The sequence below is a fragment of the Oryx dammah genome, unplaced genomic scaffold (genome assembly GCF_014754425.2).
Source record: "Oryx dammah isolate SB20612 unplaced genomic scaffold, SCBI_Odam_1.1 HiC_scaffold_18, whole genome shotgun sequence".
Lineage (NCBI taxonomy): Eukaryota > Metazoa > Chordata > Mammalia > Artiodactyla > Bovidae > Oryx > Oryx dammah.
Window position 1 is genome coordinate 66,582,626 of NW_024070202.1, and position 19,704 is coordinate 66,602,329.

The window sequence follows — 19,704 nt, forward strand, 5'->3', positions numbered from 1 at the left end:
TTAGTAACCTTTATTTATTACAAAGATTAATATATATACATATTCACTGTTGAACATTTCTAACACAGAAAAGTGTAAACAAAGAAAAATCAATGAGTGAAATATTACATATCCCACATGAATTTGGGTTTAAATATATGTAGATTTTCATCCAGCTTCTTTTCACTGATATAAATATTTTCATTATCACTCAGTACAATTTAAAACATGATTTTAACGATCATATATATTGCATCATGCTTATGTGGAGGGCATTTAGGTGGTTTCTAAAATTTTATTATTATAAATAGAGTTGAGCCTCATTATTAGTGTTTTCTATCTTTGCAGATTTGCTTGCCTGTTGAAGTTTATTTGTAATACTAAAATCAATGCTTATGGCATTCTTGCAGTCATTCTAGATATGTGCAGAGTGGTAAAAAAAAAAAAATTGAGTTACCTCACACACTTGTTCCCAACTGAGGCTAAACAAGGTGATATTGCCTTTTTGTTTAACCTTTCATACGGTACACAAATGTGTTTATTTAGTGCCATGTTTTTTGCATTTGTGTGCATTTCATTGTTGATTTTGCTGTTTAAAAGGCCCTCCAAGGGTAGTGCTTTCTAGTGTTCTAAGCGTAAGAAGGCTGTGATGTGCCTTATGGAAAAAACACGTTATTTAATATGTAAGCTTATATAAGATAAGCTTTGTTCAGGCATGAGTTATAGCGCTATGCTGTGGGTTCAATGTTAATGAGTCAACAATATAAACACAGTCTTTTTTAACCCCCTTTGGGAGGAGGGATATTTTTTTCTTTTCTTTTTTAGATTTTTATTGGAGTATAGTTGATTGACAATGTTGTGTTAGTTTCAGGCACACAAGCAAAGTGAATCAGTTATATATACATATATCCATTCTTTTTAAGATTCTCTTCCCATATAGGCAATGGCACCCCACTCCAGTACTCTTGCCTGGAAAATCCCATGGATGGAGGAGCCTCGTAGGCTGCAGTCTATGGGGTCGCTAAGAGTCAGACACAACTGAGTGACTTCCCTTTCACTTTTCACTTTCATGCACTAGAGAAGGAAATGGCAACCCACTCCAGTGTTTTTGCCTGGAGAATCCCAGGAACGGGGGAGCCTGGTGGGCTGCTGTCTATGTGGTTGCACAGAGTTGGACACGACTGAAGTGACTTAGCAGCAGCATAGGCCATTACAGAGTACTGAGTAGATTCCTTGTGCTATACAGTAGAGCTTTCTTAGTTATGTCTTTTATACATGTGCGTGTGTGCTGAGTCTTTTCATGTCCGACTCTTTGCGATACTATAGACTGTAGCCCCTGAGGCTCCTCTGTCTATGGGATTCTCCAGGCAAGAATACTGGAGAGGGTTGCCATGTCCTCCTGCAGGGGATCTTCCTGACCCAGGGATCAAGCCCGCGCCTCTTATGTCTCCTGCACTGGTAGATGGGTTCTTTCCCACTAGTGTAGCCTGGGAAGCTTTCAAGAACCTAACCATGTGTTCCCCCTAGGAGCAACGGTTCAATATTTGCTAGTTCAGGGTCTGCAGTAACGGTATAGAACACAACTACCATGAATGATGAGAAGTGACTGTAACGTCATAAAGGTCATCCCTGTCCACAGATACCTGTCTTCAGATCGACTATTCCCTGAGGACAGATGCCTAGAAGAAAATTACTGGGTCAGATAAACAAGAGTACTGTCTTAACTGAAATTCTCCTGTCTTTATTATTTACTCAAGGGATAAGACTTCGGTGATGTATGGATTGCTAGGTGCAGGTTAACAGCTATAAAGATGCATCTTTTCTTCCCCCTACTCACCAGAGGAGATGAGGAGAAAACTTCCTAAAAAATTGTATTTGCAAACTATTTAATACTTACTATGACACAATTAAAAGCTCTAAGACGGCTGTCATGGACTAATCTGAAGTTGGTTTTAGTGATTAGAGACAATGAAATTAGTAAATCCAAAAGGGCAGCATTTTCAACTACAGGTTATTATTTAAATTTGAAATTTGGTTTGATGAACACAGAAAAGGCCAGGTGAAAATCTGATGGTGGCTGGTGAATTCTGTCATCCTCAGGCCTCATCAGAAATCCGGAGTATGGAAAACTGAATTGCCATAATGTTGCAGACCCTTAAGTTTCACATCATAGTCTATGTTCAAAGGACTAAAATTCTGAGAAGGCTCTAACACTCACATTCTCTAAAAAAAAGTCAGCACAGACAGCTACAGCTCACTGAAGCCCATGAACATCACAGCTAAGAACAATGAGTGTGAAAATCCCTCTTCGTTCTGCTTTTGCAAGATGGGGGTCAGACGGGATGGCAGAATGTGTCATGCGATCCGTGTTATCTAACCAACACCTGCCTCAGGAGCGGTTACCTGGCACACTGTCTTGAGGTCAGTCCCTATCAAGGATCACATCATGGATTATGAATCAACCCCCCACGATCCTTTTAGTCAATAGTTTGCTTCACATCTTTTTTGTTTTTACCTGTTATATTATCATCTGTATTTTCTTCACTTGATATGCTGCAATCTGTCTCCGCAGGTTTCAAACATAAGGAGCTCTTGTTTCTCACTAGGATTTCTTCATCATCATTTATTTCCATATTTAAAGATCCATTTTCACAACTGTTTAACTCCATTTGCCTAAAATTTTTTAAAAGGAAAAAAGTCCAATTACTTGGTCATAAATAGACTGCACAGATGATCTTATTCTGAGGCTTGGAAGAAAGGGTTCACAATTACCAACTTCTTTTAACACTGATTAAAAAATAGAATTGTTAAATCAAGCCAAATCTCTCACCCCACCCTCCTGCTTCCAAGACAGGTATCTTCCTGAGTTTGGGAGCAGGCCTGAATCTAGGCTGAAGTTCAGAAACCATGAATGGCTCTTTATGCACCCTAAGCTTACTCAAACTTCCTGCTCCCCACCAGCAACAGGAAATATTCACTGACAGCTCTTTGGTTTTCAAACAACTTTTCTACAGGTACCACATTTAACACTTTTCTCACTTTCCTCAGCTTCTCCCTGGGAGGTGTTTTCTATTCTCAGGTCTCAAATCACTGACTATTTCCATTTGTTTGCCTAGCAATTAACTGACTAGAAGCCACAAGTTGTGGTCCAGGAAGACAGGAAAAACTTGGGAAGACACAATACATCCTGAGACTCTGCTGCTCTTCAGGGTAACAGAAAAGGCTATTCAACATGCAAGTGAAATAGCTGATTGTGTTTAAGGGACAATCATAATACCTTATAAATAACTAAACTCAGCCAAATTAGAACAGAGACACTTTCTTCTAGGGGGCTTCCCTGGTGGCTCAGATGGTAAAGAATTTGCCTGTAAGCAGGAAACCAGGGTTTGACTCCTGGGTTAGCAAGATCCCCTGGAGAAGGGAATGGCTATCCACTTCAGTATTCTTGCCAGTATTACACTAATAAAATTAAAGGGGGAAAAAAAGAATAAAGGGAAAAGGTCCAAGCTATGTGGTGATTCCAGAAAAACCATTTGTTTTGTAAAAAAGACACTATATTTCAACTCAGTAATTAAAAATATGAGTATATATTGATGAAATACTTCAAAAGAAAAAAAATCTACAAAATGTTTCTTGTAGAGATATTTAGGTCAAGAGAAAATTGTTAACCAAAGTGAGGAACAATCTTTGTACTAAAGAAGCAAACAGTATATAAAGAGATGAAATATTACATTATAACTTGAAAAGACAGATACACAGACTATGTCAAAATATGGAAATGCTTATACGAAATAATAACCAAGTAAAGACCTTATTTAATAACTGGAACACAACTGTGTAAATATGTACTTTTTTCCAATAATTCAGATTTTTATATTACATCCTTTTTCCAACCTGTAAAGCTATCTTTATTTTTAAACAAAATAGCACTGTTTTTTTCTGATAAGTGAAGTGAAGTTGCACAGTCATGTCCAACTTTTTACGACGCCATGGACCCCACCAGGCTTCTCAGTCCATGGGATTTTCCAGGCATGAATACTGTAGTGGGCTGCCATTTCCTTCTCCAGGGGATCTTCCTGACCCAGGGTCTCCCGCATTGTAGGCAGATGCTTTACCATCTGAGCTACCAGGAAGCACACTTAAATCAATGCTCAGCTCCTCCACAAGAGAGGAGGTTCCAACACTGAGGCACCAAAGAGATGAAAAGTTACTAGACAAGATGCATGAGATCCATATCCTGGGGAAACACAAACCTCTTTACTAGTAGTCAGTGTTGAATGAAGTTTGCATTGCTTCAGGCTCACCCAAAAGAGGAAAATCAGAGACACTGTTTCCCTTGGTATCATCTCAACCCACGAGAAAAACCACCACATGGAATACCGATATCCTTATTTTTATATTTTTAGAATAAAAAACAGAAACTGTTACTGTACCTTTCCAATGAATTATGAATCGGTACAATAGGATGTTTCATCTTTAAAAGAAGCAAAGAAAAGAAAGTTCACATGTTAAAACTCCCAACAGAATATATTTAGAGTTTTATCCCATATGAGAGTAGTAAATATGATCATAACACACCACCCTACTCAAGAGGAATCATTTTAGGTCCCGCCAAAAGAAAGGAGTCATTGAACCCAACCAGACTTTCATAGTTATTCAAATAAGGGTACTCAAATTTCCAAGAAAAAGAAAAATGGTCTCTTGAAGGACTTAAATACCATATTCAAATGCTTGGCTTTCTTGTAATTACAATTACACTCATTACAATATTATTAAACACCAAACTATGATACAGCATTTTACCAAACACTGGAAATATAAAGGTTCACAGTATAGAGTTCTTGCCCTCAAGGTAATTTCAATACAGACTGAGGCTAAAACAGGGGTATGTGTAGAGGAAGAACTCTTAGCCCAACTAAGGGATTCAGGGAAAGAGATTAAATTTTGAAAGATGAGTAAAAGCTAACCAGGGAAAGACATGTGAGAAGGGCATTCTTGGTACTGAGAAATGGCCCAAAGAAGTGCAGGAGCTATAAGCAGTTAACAGGTTTAAACCCGGTTATGACAAAAGAAAAAAAGGTTGGTGATGTGGGAAGCAGCTACGACATTCTGACTTTAACCTGTAGGTAATGAGGGAATCACCAAAAGTTTTAGGTGGTCCAATTTACACTGCATGAATAGAAGTACTGTAGACTGCCTGGAAGAGTAGGCAGAAGGCAGTTAGTTACAAGGTTACCACCAGTCTCTACAAGACTCACTGGACAAGCCGGCTGGAGAAAAGAGGCCAGCTGTATCAGAGAGAGAGAGTTGGTGGTAAAACTGCCAACAGTACCTGAGGGGATATGAGGGACTGAGGGCAGATATAAAAGTGCCCAGAAAGCAAAGTCCGCTGCAGTTGCCAAAGGGAACTCATCAGTTGCCTTCCTTATATAGCAGCTCAGTCTGCCAATGTCTTAACTTCCCATTAGGCCCTGCGGCAGCCAAGTTGAGCTGGTCTGTTACCTTGCTGGACTTAAGCATGGCCAGCTGAGGTGACCCTGGAGGCGTGCGGTAGAGCAGCTCAGAAGTGAAGGCTGCGTTTGCAATCTGCATGCATTCTTCCAAAGTCTTGAGAAAAGTGTTACAGGTTGATTTCAGCAGAGTTCCCACATCAATTCCCTCCTATGAAACAACCAGAATGGAAAATGCCTTTACTTTGCCAAAAAGGAAAGAGCTCAATCATGGAATAGTATTAGAGGTTTTATCCACAAAATGACAATAATAACAATCCCATCTATTTTGCTGTACCAGTTATAAAAGAAAAGGACTAAACAAGTCTAATTTATCTATTATCCATACACAAGCCTTACCCTTAGCCTGCCCTTCATGCTCACCCACCACTCCAGCTGAAGGCAACAACTTCTCTATGACAGCAATATGTCCGGCACTGAGCCCACATGGAGTTTCTAGTCTATAAGGGATGGCAGACACCAAACAGAGTCACATGGATTGATGACCAGTGGGATCAATGGAGAAACACTTTCTGAGTAAAAAACGAGCTTCCAGAACAGAAGCATTAGAAACCAAATATCACACTGTTTGCTTTCAGAATGGGCTTTTTGGCTTTCAGTACAGATAAGTCTAGGGCAACCCATTCCAGTATTCTTGCCTAGAGAATCCCATGGAGGGAGGAGCCTGGTAGGCTACAGTCCATGGGGTCGCAAAGAGTCGGACACAACTGAGCGACTTCACTTTCACTTTCACAGATAAGTCTAATAGGTTTTTGCAACTGGAATTCTTTAGAGCATCAAATCATTTTTTTCTCCAAATCATTTCACTTTCTCAGGGTGATACTGGATATTGATACTAATAAGTTGTTCAGAAAACAGGCCACCCCTAGATTAGAGAGTATGGAAACCACATCTTAGTGATGTTAAAGCTATCAGATTTGGCCCAAAATGGAGTCACTCATGCTAAGCCTCACATCAGCAAACCAGAAATGTAGCCACATTTCTATGCTGGGCCTCCCAGAAAAGGCAGGTCTAGGTCAACCAATCAGTGCCTGCCTGCTCAGCGCAAGTTACTGACCTGGCTCCAAGACTTTCCTTTGCTCCATATAAGAAAAGTAACCTTGCTTTAACCATTTAGGAAATAGCCACTATAACTTCCTTGTTCCTGCTCACTTTGGTCCACAGAAATCTCTAGCCTGGTACAGCTCTTCACAGCTCCTTTCTAGCTGCTGGATGGACTGGATGCTGCTCAATTCATGAACTGCTGAATAAAGCCAGTAAGATCTTTAAATTTTACTCAGTTGAATTTTGTTCTTTAACCATGGCCCCTATATTTTTTAAATTTATTATTTCTAACAAGTGAGATGTTAATGGTTATGAACCACTATGATTCAGATACCAATTACAACGTGTGATTTTTTTTCCCACACCACCAAGAAATTCTTGGACACCAGCCAGGTGTCCTCCAGTTCCACATAATTTACCTGAAATAGTGTCAGGTCTCACAGGTTACATGCTCAGTCCTACAAGATTGCTTCCTACCCCCACTTCAGACACCAACGGCAAGTTCAGGATGTCACTTGTGCTACTGACTGACCTACTACAGACTGAAGATTCCAACAACCCCCTCCTTGTGTTTAACTACTTTACCCGAGCAGCTCACAGAACTAAGAAAAACATTTTACTGACTAGATCACTGGTTTATTATACAAGGGTATAACTCAGGAACAGCAAGATGGAAGAGATGCACAAGACAAGGCATGTGGGAACAGGCTTGGAGCTTCCATGCTCCCTTGAGTGTGCCACTCTCCCCAGTCAACACTATTTACCAACTCAAGAGCTTTCTAAACCCCATGCTTTGAAGTTTCATTAAATGGGCACGACTGATTAAATCATTGGCCAAGGGTGACTGAGGTCAATCTTCAGTCCCTCTCACCTCCTGGGAGGGGAGAAAGTTGCAGCCCTACTTCGTAGGGTCTACCGTCAACAAGAACCTCCATCTTTAGGCACTGTTCAAAAGTTGCCTTATTAACATAACAAAAGACATCTTGATCACTTGCAGCACAGGAAATTCCAATGGTTACTTTAAGAAGTCTGTGCCAAAAACTTAAGACCAAACATACATTTCTTATTATAAACCACAATAGGGCTTCCCTGTTGACTCAGTAGCAGAGAATCCACCTGCCAATGCAGGAGACCCAGGAAAGACAAATATGTCTTCAAGAAAATTGGAGATATCAAGGGAACATTTCATGCAAGGATGGACACAATAAAGGACAGAAACAGTAAGGACCTAACAGAAGCAGAAGAGATTAAGAAGAGGTGGCAAGAATACACAGATGAACTGTATAAAAAAGATCTTAATAACTTGGATAACCACGAAGGTACGGTCACTCACCTAGAGCCAGACATCCTAAAGTGTGGGGTCAAGTGGGCCTTGAGAAGCATTACTACGAACAAAGCTGGTGGAGGTGATGGAATTTCAGCTGAGCTATTTTAATTCCTAAAAGATGATGCTGTGAAAGCGCTACTACACTCAATATATCAGCAAATTTGGAAGATTCAGCAGTGGCTATGTGCGGTGCTTAGTTGTTCAGTCATGTCTAACTCTTTGCCACCCCATGGACTGTAGCTCACCAGGCTCTGCTGTTCATGAGGATTCTCCAGACAAGAAAACTGGAGTGGGTTGCCAGGCCCTCCTCCAGGGGATCTTCCCAACCCAGGGACCAAACCCAGGTCTCCTGCATTGCAGGTGGATTCATCAACTGAGCCACAAGTCAGTTTTCATTCTACTCCTAAAGAAAAGCAATGCCAAAGAATGTTCAAACTACCATACAGTTGTGTCCATTTCACATGCTAGTAAGGTTATATTAAAAATCCTTCAAGAGAGGCTTCAGCAGTACAAGAACCGAGCACTTCCAGATGTACAAGCTGGGTTCAGAAATGGCAGAGGAACCAGAGACCAAATTGCTAACATTCAATGGATCACAGAGAAAAGCAAGGGAATTCCAGAAAAACATCTACTTCTGCTTCACTATACTAAAGCCTTTGACTATGTACAACAAACTGAAAAATGAGATGGGAATACCAAACCACCTTACCTGTCCTGAGAAACCTGTATGCAGGTCAAGAAACAACAGTTAGAACTGGTTCCAAATTGGGAAAGGATTAAGACAAAGACTGTATATTGTCATCCTGCTTATTTAACTTCTACACAGAGTACATCATGTGAAATGCCAAGATGGAAGAATCCAAGCTGGAATCAAGACTGCCAGCTCAAATATCAACAACCTCAGATATGCAGATGATACCACTCTAACAGCAGAAAGTGAAGAGAAACTAAAGAGCCTCTTGATGAGGGTGAAAGAGAAGAGTGAAAAAGCTTGCTTAAGATTCAACATTCATAAATGAACATCATGGCATCCAGTCCTATCACCTCATGACAAACAGAAGGGGAAACGTGGAAGTAATGACAAACTGTCTTTTTTGGGCTCCAAAATCAATGTGGATGGTGACTGCAGCCATGAAATTCAAAGACACTTGCTCTTTGGAAGGAAAGCTATGACAAACCTAGACTGTGTATAACAAAGCAGAGACGTCACTTTGCCAACAAAGGTCCATATAGTCAAAGCTATGGTTTTTTCAGTAGTCATGTACAGATGTGAAAGTTGGACCATAAAGAAAGCTGAAGGCATCAGAATTGATGCCTTCAAATTGTGGTGCTGGAGAAGACTCTTGAGAGCCCCTTGGATTGCAAGGAGGATGTCAAACCAGTTAATCTCAAAGGAAATCAACTCTAAATATTCATTGGAAGGGCTGATGCTGAAGCTCAAATACTTTGGCCACCTGATGTAAAAGAGCTGACTCACTGGAAAAGACCCTTATGATGGGAAAGATTAAAGGTAAAAGGAAAATGAAGTGGCAGAGGATGAGATGGTGAGATAGTGTCACCAACTCAATGGACATGAATTTGAGCAAACTCCAGGAGATACTGAAGGACTGAGGAGCTTGGCAGGCTGCAGACCATGGGATCGCAAAGAGTCAGATATGACTTAGCAACTGAACAACAACAATAAATCACAATACCATAGCCACAGTTTCATTAGCAAGTTTCCGAGGCACTTACTATAAACACTTACTACTAATACAAACACTTTTGAATTAAACACTTACTATAAACACTTCTGAATTAAAAGTTGCTGCATTCACTTTCTCCTTTCTTTCTAGACCAGGGCTTCTCTTCCTTGGCTCCACTGGCATTTGGGGCTGGCTAATTACTGGGGGAGGAGATGGAGGGGGAGTGGTTCTCCTGTCCCTTCCAGATATCAAGCAGCATCTGGCCATCTGACCTCTCTCCCTTAGATGCCAACAGCACTCCCTCAGTAGTGATAACCAAAGCTGTCTTAGACATGGCCCAATGTCTCCTGAGGGGCAAACTGCTCTGGCTGGAGAATCACTGCTCTAGGTTCTAACATCCCAAAAGCAGAACTGAAATGTTTTGGTGGCCCTCCTGCTGCCCTCCCGCAGCACAGGTGTCTTGTACGTAACACACTGAATTAGTAAGAGAGCTCCCCTCACCCCAAAGAGTGAATGAAAGTGAGCTAAAACACTTTTATTAGAAAAACTTAGAGCACATATACTATTAGTAGCATAGTGCTATATTACCTAAGTAATTTAAAACTATTAATTATAATCTGCAGATTCTTCATTTTTGTAGGCACTATTTCTCAGATAGCTTCTTTGAGAGCAGAGCAGAGACCTCTCCCTGGTTAATGTGAACCATTCAATACATAGATTAACACCAGATACATCTTTTAATATATGTTTTAGAATGAGAAAATAATAATTTCATTAATAAGTGATAAAGGTTTCAATCCTTGCTGATGATGGAGAGAAATAAAGCTGTGTCTCTATCTTTGAAAGCGCTAGTCTATACTAAAGCAGAACGTCTACTCTGGTGAAATAAACCCTGTTACAGTCTCAAAAGAGGTAACAGATACACATACCTGACATGCAAGATGCTGTCATCTTAGGAGCCACATCAGTAGCACAGAAACGGTGCTGTCAGACAGTTAAGGCTGTATTTTTAAAAGTTATGCAAACTGAGAAGACACTTACTCTAGTACATTAGTACTAAAGTTAAAAGTTCCAAATATTATCAATTAGTCCTGAATTTTCTTCCCAGGAAGCAACACTATATACTTCCATATGCTGAAATGCATACATTTCTTCCCTTTGTTTAAGTCTATCACTTTTTTTTCTGTGAAAAACAGCACATTCCAAGGTATGGATTATGTAAGAATGTGCATCACCGGTAAGCAACACCTGGTGCTACTTTTCAAAGACAAATGGTGTTTTACCTCAGAACTGGACACACCAGCTGCGGTCACTTCTTTCGTTTTATCTACTTGCTGAACAAGAAGATCACAGTAGAGTCTTAATTCTGACATTTTGGTTTTCAAGTTTTCAGTGTTTTCAGCAAACTCTAAATAACAAAATGATGAAAATGTAATTATCAGAATAAATAACTGATATACTAGTTAGTATACTATACAGATAAAATATAATCTATGTTCAGAGTCAGATGTTTATATTATGGTCTACAGATACTATATAACTGAAGTTATGGGAGCAAGAAAAACAGAAAAAAGGAGATTCCTAGCCTTCTGAAGTAATCTACATTATTTCTTGACTCAGTTCAGTTCAGTTCAGTCGCTCAGTCGTGTCCGACTCTTTGCGACCCCATCAATCTCAGCACGCCAGGCCTCCCTGTCCATCACCAACTCCCGGAATTCACTCAGACTCTCGTCCATCGAGTCCGTGATGCCATCCAGCCATCTCATCCTCGGTCGTCCCCTCCTCCTCCTGGCCCCAATCCCTCCCAGCATCAGAGTCTTTTCCAATGAGTCAACTCTTCACATGAGGTGGCCAAAGTACTGGAGCTTCAGCTTTAGCATCATTCCTTCCAAAGAAATCCCAGGGTGGATCTCCTTCAGAATGGACTGGTTGGATCTCCTTGCAGTCCAAGGGACTCTCAAGAGTCTTCTCCAACACCACAGTTCAAAAGCATCAATTCTTCAGCGCTCAGCCTTCTTCACAGTCCAACTCTCACATCTATACATGACTACTGGAAAAACCATAGCCTTGACTAGACGGACCTTAGTCAGCAAAGTAACGTCTCTGCTTTTGAATATGCTATCTAGGTTGGTCATAACTTTTCTTCCAAGGAGTAAGCGTCTTTTAATTTCATGGCTGCAGTCACTATCTGCAGTGATTTTGGAGGCCCCCAAAATAAAGTCTGACACTTTCCACAGTTTCCCCATCTATTTCCCATGACGTGATGGGACCGGATGCCATGATCTTCGTTTTCTGAATGTTGAGCTTTAAGCCAACTTTTTCACTCTCCTCTTTCACTTTCATCAAGAGGCTTTTTAGCTCCTCTTTACTTTCTGCCATAAGGGTGGTGTCATCTGCATATCTGAGGTTCTTGATATTTCTCCCAGCAATCTTGATTCCAGCTTGTTCTTCTTCCAGTCCAGCATTTCTCATGATATACTCTGCATATAAGTTAAATAAGCAGGGTGACAATATACAGCCTTGACGTACTCTTTGTCCTATTTGGAACCAGTCTGTTGTTCCATGTCCAGTTCTAACTGTTGCTTCCTGACCTAAATACAGATTTCTCAAGAGGCAGGTTAGGTGGTCTGGTATTCCCATCTCTTTCAGAATTGTCCACAGTTTATTGTGATCCACACAGTCAAAGGCTTTGGCATAGTCAATAAAGCAGAAATAGATGTTTTTCTGGAACTCTCTTGCTTTTTCCATGATCCAGCAGATATTGGCAATTTAATCTCTGGTTCCTCAGCCTTTTCTAAAACCAGCTTGAACATCAGGGAGTTCACGGTTCATGTACTGCTGAAGCCTGGCTTGGAGAATTTTGAGCATTACTTTACTAGCGTGTGAGATGAGTGCAATTGTGCGGTAGTTTGAGCATTCTTTGGCATTGCCTTTCTTTGGAAATGGAATGAAAACTGACCTTTTCCAGTCCTGTGGCCACTGCTGAGTTTTCCAAATTTGCTGGCATATTGAGTGCAGCACTTTCACAGCATCATCTTAATAATCACCAGTACAGGAAGGAGACATATACCTCTGATTCAATTGTGTCAGAACTGGGAACAGAGTCAAAGGTTCAGAGTTTTGAGCTCAGTTCTGCCAGTTTTTCTATCTGTAAAATGGGGTCACAGGTATCTCTCTGCTAACATGGTGCTCAAAACTGGGAAGCAGTGGTCTGTAACATGCAATTACGACTAACAAGGTAGCTCATGAATCAGAGGACTGGTCCAGCATGCTGCCTGGAAAGGCAAATGGCACCCTCTGCACGCCTGCTGCTTCTTCACTAGTTCGGCACTCCACTCACCCTGGCACTAAGAGCTTGGCTACAGTCATTACTGCCTCTGTTTTCTTCTCTGTGAAAAAGCCAGCACATTCTACCTGCTATGAGTCAGAGCTCATAGATCAAGATTTTGCTTTTGACTTAGCATTAAAAGGGCTTCCCTTGTAGCTCAGCTGGTAAAGAATCGGCCTGCAATGCAGGAGACTCCAGTTCGATTCCTGGGTCTGGAAGATCGGCTAGAGAAGGGATAGGCTACCCACTCCAGTATTTCAGCATTGAAAACCAACCAAGAGCCCATCTTACTGTGTCTACCTGAAAAGTGAAGCACATCTGCCATTATGTGTCACGAGAAAGGTCCCTGAACACTTTTCCCAGAGGCCCCTCTCTCTCTTACCAATCTTTCCAGGTGTACACTCAGGGATACAGGGTTGGAAGGCAGAGCTCAGGCAGTGAGCTCTGGCCCTTGTGACCCAGGACAGATAGAAAGTTATGCCATGGTTCTCAGGAGACCTAATGATGTTGAGTTAATGAGCATTAAGCAGCAGGAATCTGACAATTAAGCAGCCATCCACCCCAGGACAAAGGAGGGCAAAGTAGGGTGTTAGGGCAAAAAACACTCAGATCTAAGGCTTCTCTGGCTCAGCTACCCTTTACCAAAAGTCAACTATGTGCCAGATAAGGTACTTGGCAGTTTTATATCATCACTGATCCTCATGGTAATTCTTGTAAGGTAGGTAATTACCTCTTTCTAAAACATAAGGAAACTGAAGATGAGAGAAGTCCTATGCCAAGGTCACAAAGCCAGTGCCCTACAAAGCCATGATTTGAACCCATTTGTGTCTGGCTCCAAAACCTGCCCTCTTTCTACTATGACATGCTAAGAGAGAAGAGTCAGCTACAGGTTGTTTAGGCTCCACTGAGATGTACAGCACCTGCATGACATAAAAAGCTGGCTGTGGCTAGGTGGTCAGAAGCAAGCTAACAAATATGGGAAGCCAGAGATGCCACAAGGTGATTCCCAGTGTTCCTAGGCCAGAGGACAACCAATACTTGCCTTTTTCCTTCTGGGTCCTACTGTCTGTCAGGCAAGCCTTGGCTGACCCCAAGGCTACCAGCCACCGCTGTCTCTCAGCCACACTTCTGGCCTTCAGGTAGAAATACTGCTCCCCAGGGATGATCAGGTCCATGCGTGTGTTATCTACAGAATGAACTGGGAGCAAGGCAGAGGGAGGTCAGAGACCCAGAAGAGCCCTGTCTGGGTAGCCTCTACTCTACCCAAACTCCTGAGCTTTACTGGGGCCAGTCACTGAGGACTTCTTCCAAAAGAGGATGCCAGCCCTCACAACTTCTCCTGGTTTATTTATCTCTTCCTAGAGGTCTCTGCTGATGAAGAAGGAAAACTTTGCAATTGGCTCCAAGGTCTCACCAAGACTTTGGCCTAAAAAATAAGCACTTAAATTTCCTCAGTATCTTTTAGAAGCGCAGAGAGGAAAAATCTCTCTTTTGGCCTGTGTGTGTGTAAAGCATGCTGCTCTGCAGCCATAAAGGCTTGATGCAAACAAGTAAGGATGTGCTCTTTATCTCCTTGGGTTACTGGAAAGCAGCTGAACAGAGTATTTTTACTCTTCTACCTTCCTTTACGTGTCATATTAAAAATGTGACAACTGGAAAGCAATCAAAAACACAGTACTTTTCCTTTTCTACCTTTCTTCACTCATTATGTAAAAAATGTGACAATTCCCTTAGAGCCTTTAGGAGAAGAAACAAGCAAGCCACACTCTCCTTCACCCTCCAAGTCGTGTGCTCCTAATTCCGTTCTAATCGGTTTCTGAGCCACACCCTCCCAGCACATCCTAAGATTCCTAAAACCAAGAAGTAAAGGCTGTTGGTAGGTCTGTTAGGTGTTTGCTTGTTTAGTTTAGAGTATCTTCGTGGTGGTGAGAAGGTAGGTGTGTGTCCTGATTCAAACACACAAGTGTTTGATGTTACAGTAAAAACACAAGGTTGGACAACTGCCCCCAGTGCCAGGTGAGCAGGAGACTGTGAAACGGTACTAGATGTGTGACTAATAAACTGCTCTCACTTATTTTCACTACCTCTTAACCAATCTTCCTGTAAAAACTACCTGCAGTTTGAGGTCTTCCTTGCAAGGTTTTTTTTGAGGGGGGAAACATAACATATCTTTGTCTATACTTTGGAAGCAGCACAGAAAGGCTTAAGAAACCAATGCTTTTTTTTTTTTTAATCTTCGGGGAGAAACAAAAATAAACCCTGCAAATCTCTTGGCTTCTCACCTTGAATTTCACAGACTGCCATCTGGATGCTCCCTTTGCAACCTTTCCAGGCATCTTCAGGAGAATCATAGTAAGATAATATCCCTCCACAGAGAAGGAACCACCGAGGCTGCCAACCTGCAAACAGAAGCAAGAGCATAGTCTCAATTACTGCTTCCCAGGACACAGAATAGGACCTAACAAAGGATGCTGGATTCCAGCTCCAAGGAACTTACCTTCTGGGGGAAAATTCTATGGGAAAAAAGAAGCTAGAAAAGATCTGTATATCTGATCTCATTTTTGCATAGAAGTCTGGAAGGAACAGCAATAAATATAGTGATGATTCTCTAAGTAATGGGATTACTGATGATTTTTATTCCTTTCTCCCCCTAATACAGTACTAGTAATCTTTGGTTTTTAATTTTTCTAATATTAAAGATTGTTGTTTTCCAAACATTACTGGTAACACACACTCTCTTTCCCTCTGGTTAAGAAAAATTATTCTGAACCTAAAAATGAGACAAAGGATTATACTGACCTTTCAACATTACACAAAGTGCTATCTAACAGGCCTGCCTAGGGTCATATGATTTCTAGGAAAAGACAACTTTAATTTACTATTTGGTACTGATTCACTGAAATGGAATAATCTTAAAACATTCATGAGCTTAACTGTTTTTACTTCAGAGAATTTCAGAGGACAAATCGTATTCAGTGGAAACTCACATCTTATCTAGTCCTCTTACACAACCTATATTCTAGTCACACCAAACTCACTTGTTGTATGCCTGCTTCAGAGCTTTCGCTCAAATTGGACTTCTTCCCAAAATGTCATCCCTGACTATCTCTTGTGTAAGCCTTGTCAGTCTCCTCTGTCAGATTTTTTTTTTCTCTCTCTCTCTGAAATGCCACAGCCCTTTAAGGATACATTTCTCTCACTGGACTCTTCTATGGCTGAGACAGTCAGAGAGAAGGTTGGTAGGGACTTTGGGCAGGGCCCCAAGGGCGGCTCAGGTACACACCTGATGGGCCTTTGGGGACAGATTCACACCAAGTAAATACGTAAGTCATCTATTGATGTCAAAATAGTAATGTCAGGGAACGACTGACAGGGAAGGACCTAGACCCTTTACTGGATGTCAGGAGTCCCAAGGCCTTAACTCAACACCCACACAAGTCAATTATTGGATGGAAAACCTCTTGGGATGAACTTGCAAATTTTGTCTCAGAAAGTGATGCTTCCTGGCCCTGGTTTCAAATTCTATGCAAACAAACCTGAAAGCTACTGTTCTTGACACAAACATTTCAATTCAAGAAATCAAACTGATCAATCAGCACTCCAGGAGTTGGATATTACTGGTGATACTGGAGCCCTCTGCCAGTCATTATTTGCACCTTATGCATCTCCCCTCACTGAAACAGAACAACCAACTGCCAAGACTGAGAAATGGAAAAGGAGTCTGAAATCACCTAGGCCAACCAGCTCTTTCACAGAAAAGGAAGACAATCCCAGACAGATTAAGTGACCTACCTACAGTCACAGAAGAAGTACACAACAGAGCTGGGAAGAAACCTGTCTTTCTAACACTGTCCCTCCTGGCGTAACAACTCCCAAACCCTGACTCCCCATTGCCAAATAGCTATCCTGGTATAGAACAGCAGCATCTTTGCACTTACAACTCAACTTCCATGATTATGTTCGGTGTGAAACATTCTCCAAACCCACTGTGACTCTCAAGTAGAGGGAATTCAACGTACCCTCAATGATCATATTTTATCAAATTTCGGACCTCACCTACATTAGTCTTCATTCTCCAGAGAAATGTAGGCATATCTACACATAATTTATTATAAGGAATTTGCTCATGCATTACAGAGCCTGAGAAATTCCAACACCTGCAGTCAGCAAGCTAGAGAATCAGGAGAGCCAACTTGTAATTCCAGTCCAAAGTCAGGAGGCTTGAGACCCAAGAAGAGTCAACGTTTCAGCGAGAGTGAAAAAACAGGAAAAGACCAAAGTTCCTGCTCAACAGTCAAGCAGGAAGAGCTATTACCCCTTACTCCTTTTTTGTTCTATTTAGGTCTTTGGATGGGACCCATTCACGTTAGGAAAAGAAATCTACTTTACTATGTTTACCAATTCAAGTATTAATCCCATCCAGAAACACCCTCAGACACAACCAGAATGATTAGTCAAATGTCTATGCACTCCATGGCCCAGGTGAGTTGACACAAAAAATTAACCATCAGATACCATCAATTTTAAGATAAACTGAAGTATTTGTATATGATATGATTGACAAGGCTTAATTTCCAAAATATACAAATAGCTAATACAACTCAACAACAAAAACCAAACAACCCAATCAAAAAATGGGCAGAAGACCTAAAGAGGCATTTCTGCAAAGAAGACATATAGATGGCCAACAGGCACATGAGAAAGTGCTCGACATCGCTAATTATCAGAGAAATGCAAATCAAAACAGTAATGAGGTACCACCTCACACTGGTCACAATCAGTTCAGACACTCAGTCGTGTCCGACTCTTGGCAATCCCATGGACTGCAGCACGCCAGGCTTCCCTGTCCATCACCAACTCCCGGAGCTTGCTCAAATTCATGTCTATCGAGTCAGTGATGCCATCCCACCATCTTATTCTCTGTCATCCCCTGCTCCTGCCCTCAATCTTTCCCAGCAGCAGGGCTTTTCCAGTGAGTCAGTTCTTCACATCAGGTGGCCAGAGTACTGGAGTTTCAGCTTCAGGATCAGTCCTTCCACTGAATATTCAGGACTGATTTCCTTTAGGATGGACTGGTTGGATCTCCCTGCAGTCCAAGGGACTCTCAAGAGTCTTCTCCAATACCACAGTTCAAAAGCATAATTCTTCAGCACTCAGCTTTCTTCATAGTCTAACTCTCACACTCATACATGACTACTGGAAAAACCATAGCTTTGACTACACGGACCTTTGTAGGCAAAGTAATGTCTCTGCTTTTTAATATGTTGTCTAGGTTGGTCACAGCTTTTCTACCAAGGAGCAAGTGTCTTTTAGTTTCATGGCTGCAGTCACCATCTGTGGTAATTTTGGAGCCCAAGAAAATAAGGTCTGTCACTGTTTCCATTGTTTCCCCATCTACTTGCCATGAAGTGATGGGACCAGATGCCATGATCTTAGTTTTCTGAATGTTGAGTTTTAAGCCAGCTTTCTCACTCTCCTCTTTAATGGCCATCATTAAAAAGTCTACAAATAATAAACTGTAGACTGGAGAGGGTGTAGAGAAAAGGGAACTCTTGTTACACTGGGTTGGTGGGCATGTAAATTGGAACAGTCACTATGGAAAACAGTATGGAGGTTCCTTAAAAAATTAAAAATAAGAGTTACCATATGATCCAGTAAAACCACTCCTGGGCATATATCTGGAAAAAACTCTAATTTAAAACAATACACGCACCCCTATGTTCACAGCAGCACTACTCACAACAGCCAAGACGTGGAAGCAACCTAAACATCCATCGACAGATGAACGGATAAAGAAGATGTGGTATGTGTACACAGTGGCATACTACTCAGAAATAGAAAAGGATGAAATAATGCCATTTGCAGCTACATGGTTGGACCTAGAGATTATCATACCAAGTGAAGTAAATCAGACAGAGAAAGACAAATACCATATGATATCACTTACATGTGAAATCTAAAATATGAAATGAACGAATTTACTTACAAAACAGAAACAGACTCACAAACATAGCAAACAAACTTTTGGTACCAAAGGGGAAAGGGGGCGGGGAAGGGATCAATTAGGAGTTTGGGATTAGCCGATACAAACTGCTATATAGAAAACAGATAAATGGCAAGGTCCTACTGTTTCATATAGAGAACTGTTTGCAATGTCTTCTAACAACCTATAATGGAAAATAATGTGAAAAAGTGTATATATATAATATATATATCTGAATCATTTTGCTGTATACTAGAATCTAACACCATGTAAATCAACTATACTTCAATTAAAAAAAAAAAAACTTGGGAAGAAGAAAATGGCAAAGGAGTAGGTGGATGTGAAGTACATCTCTCTCCACAGATACATCAGGAAGACACCTTCAGACACAGAAGTGCATGCAGAACACCAGCTGAGAGCAGACAGGAGTACCTGACCAGCGGGAAAGAATATACAGACCCACGCAAAACTCGGAAGGATGAAGGAACCAGGTGGAAAAACAGGAGAGTTAGCAGGACTGGACCTGCCCTCGGAGGGTGGGGGAACTGAAGCAGGGGGCAGCTGTCTGAGTCAGAGGAGTAACATTAACACTGAAACAGCTGACCCGGGGCGGCCTAAAGGCAATGAGAATCAGACAGTCTTGCCGCAGCCATACATTCCGCGGACAGGGAGGAGGGCCTTCTGGAAGCTGGGGTTTGGGGACTGTGGAGCAACCCCAGGGCAGGGGCTGATGTTGACTGTGGAGAGACGGATCAAGGGGATGTGAAGGAGGAGGCTGTGGTGGGAAATGGCGGTGGAGGAAAGCCTGGCAGCCATGGAAGCAAGGCGATATTGCTGAGTCACGCATA

The 19,704-nt window shown here is 41.5% G+C and overlaps 1 protein-coding gene across 1 annotated transcript in view; it reads right to left on the reverse strand.

Annotated features, from left to right (window-relative positions):
* Positions 1-19,704, reverse strand: part of PLEKHA8 (pleckstrin homology domain containing A8) — a 69,004-nt gene that overhangs the window by 29,955 nt on the left and 19,345 nt on the right. The window contains exons 2-7 of the mRNA XM_040259704.1: positions 15,156-15,272; positions 13,916-14,071; positions 10,829-10,953; positions 5,482-5,640; positions 4,413-4,453; positions 2,495-2,652 (exon numbers count right to left, since the gene is read on the reverse strand). Of these exons, the coding sequence (XP_040115638.1) occupies positions 2,495-2,652; positions 4,413-4,453; positions 5,482-5,640; positions 10,829-10,953; positions 13,916-14,071; positions 15,156-15,272 (756 nt within the window). The remainder of the gene's footprint in view (positions 1-2,494; positions 2,653-4,412; positions 4,454-5,481; positions 5,641-10,828; positions 10,954-13,915; positions 14,072-15,155; positions 15,273-19,704) is intronic.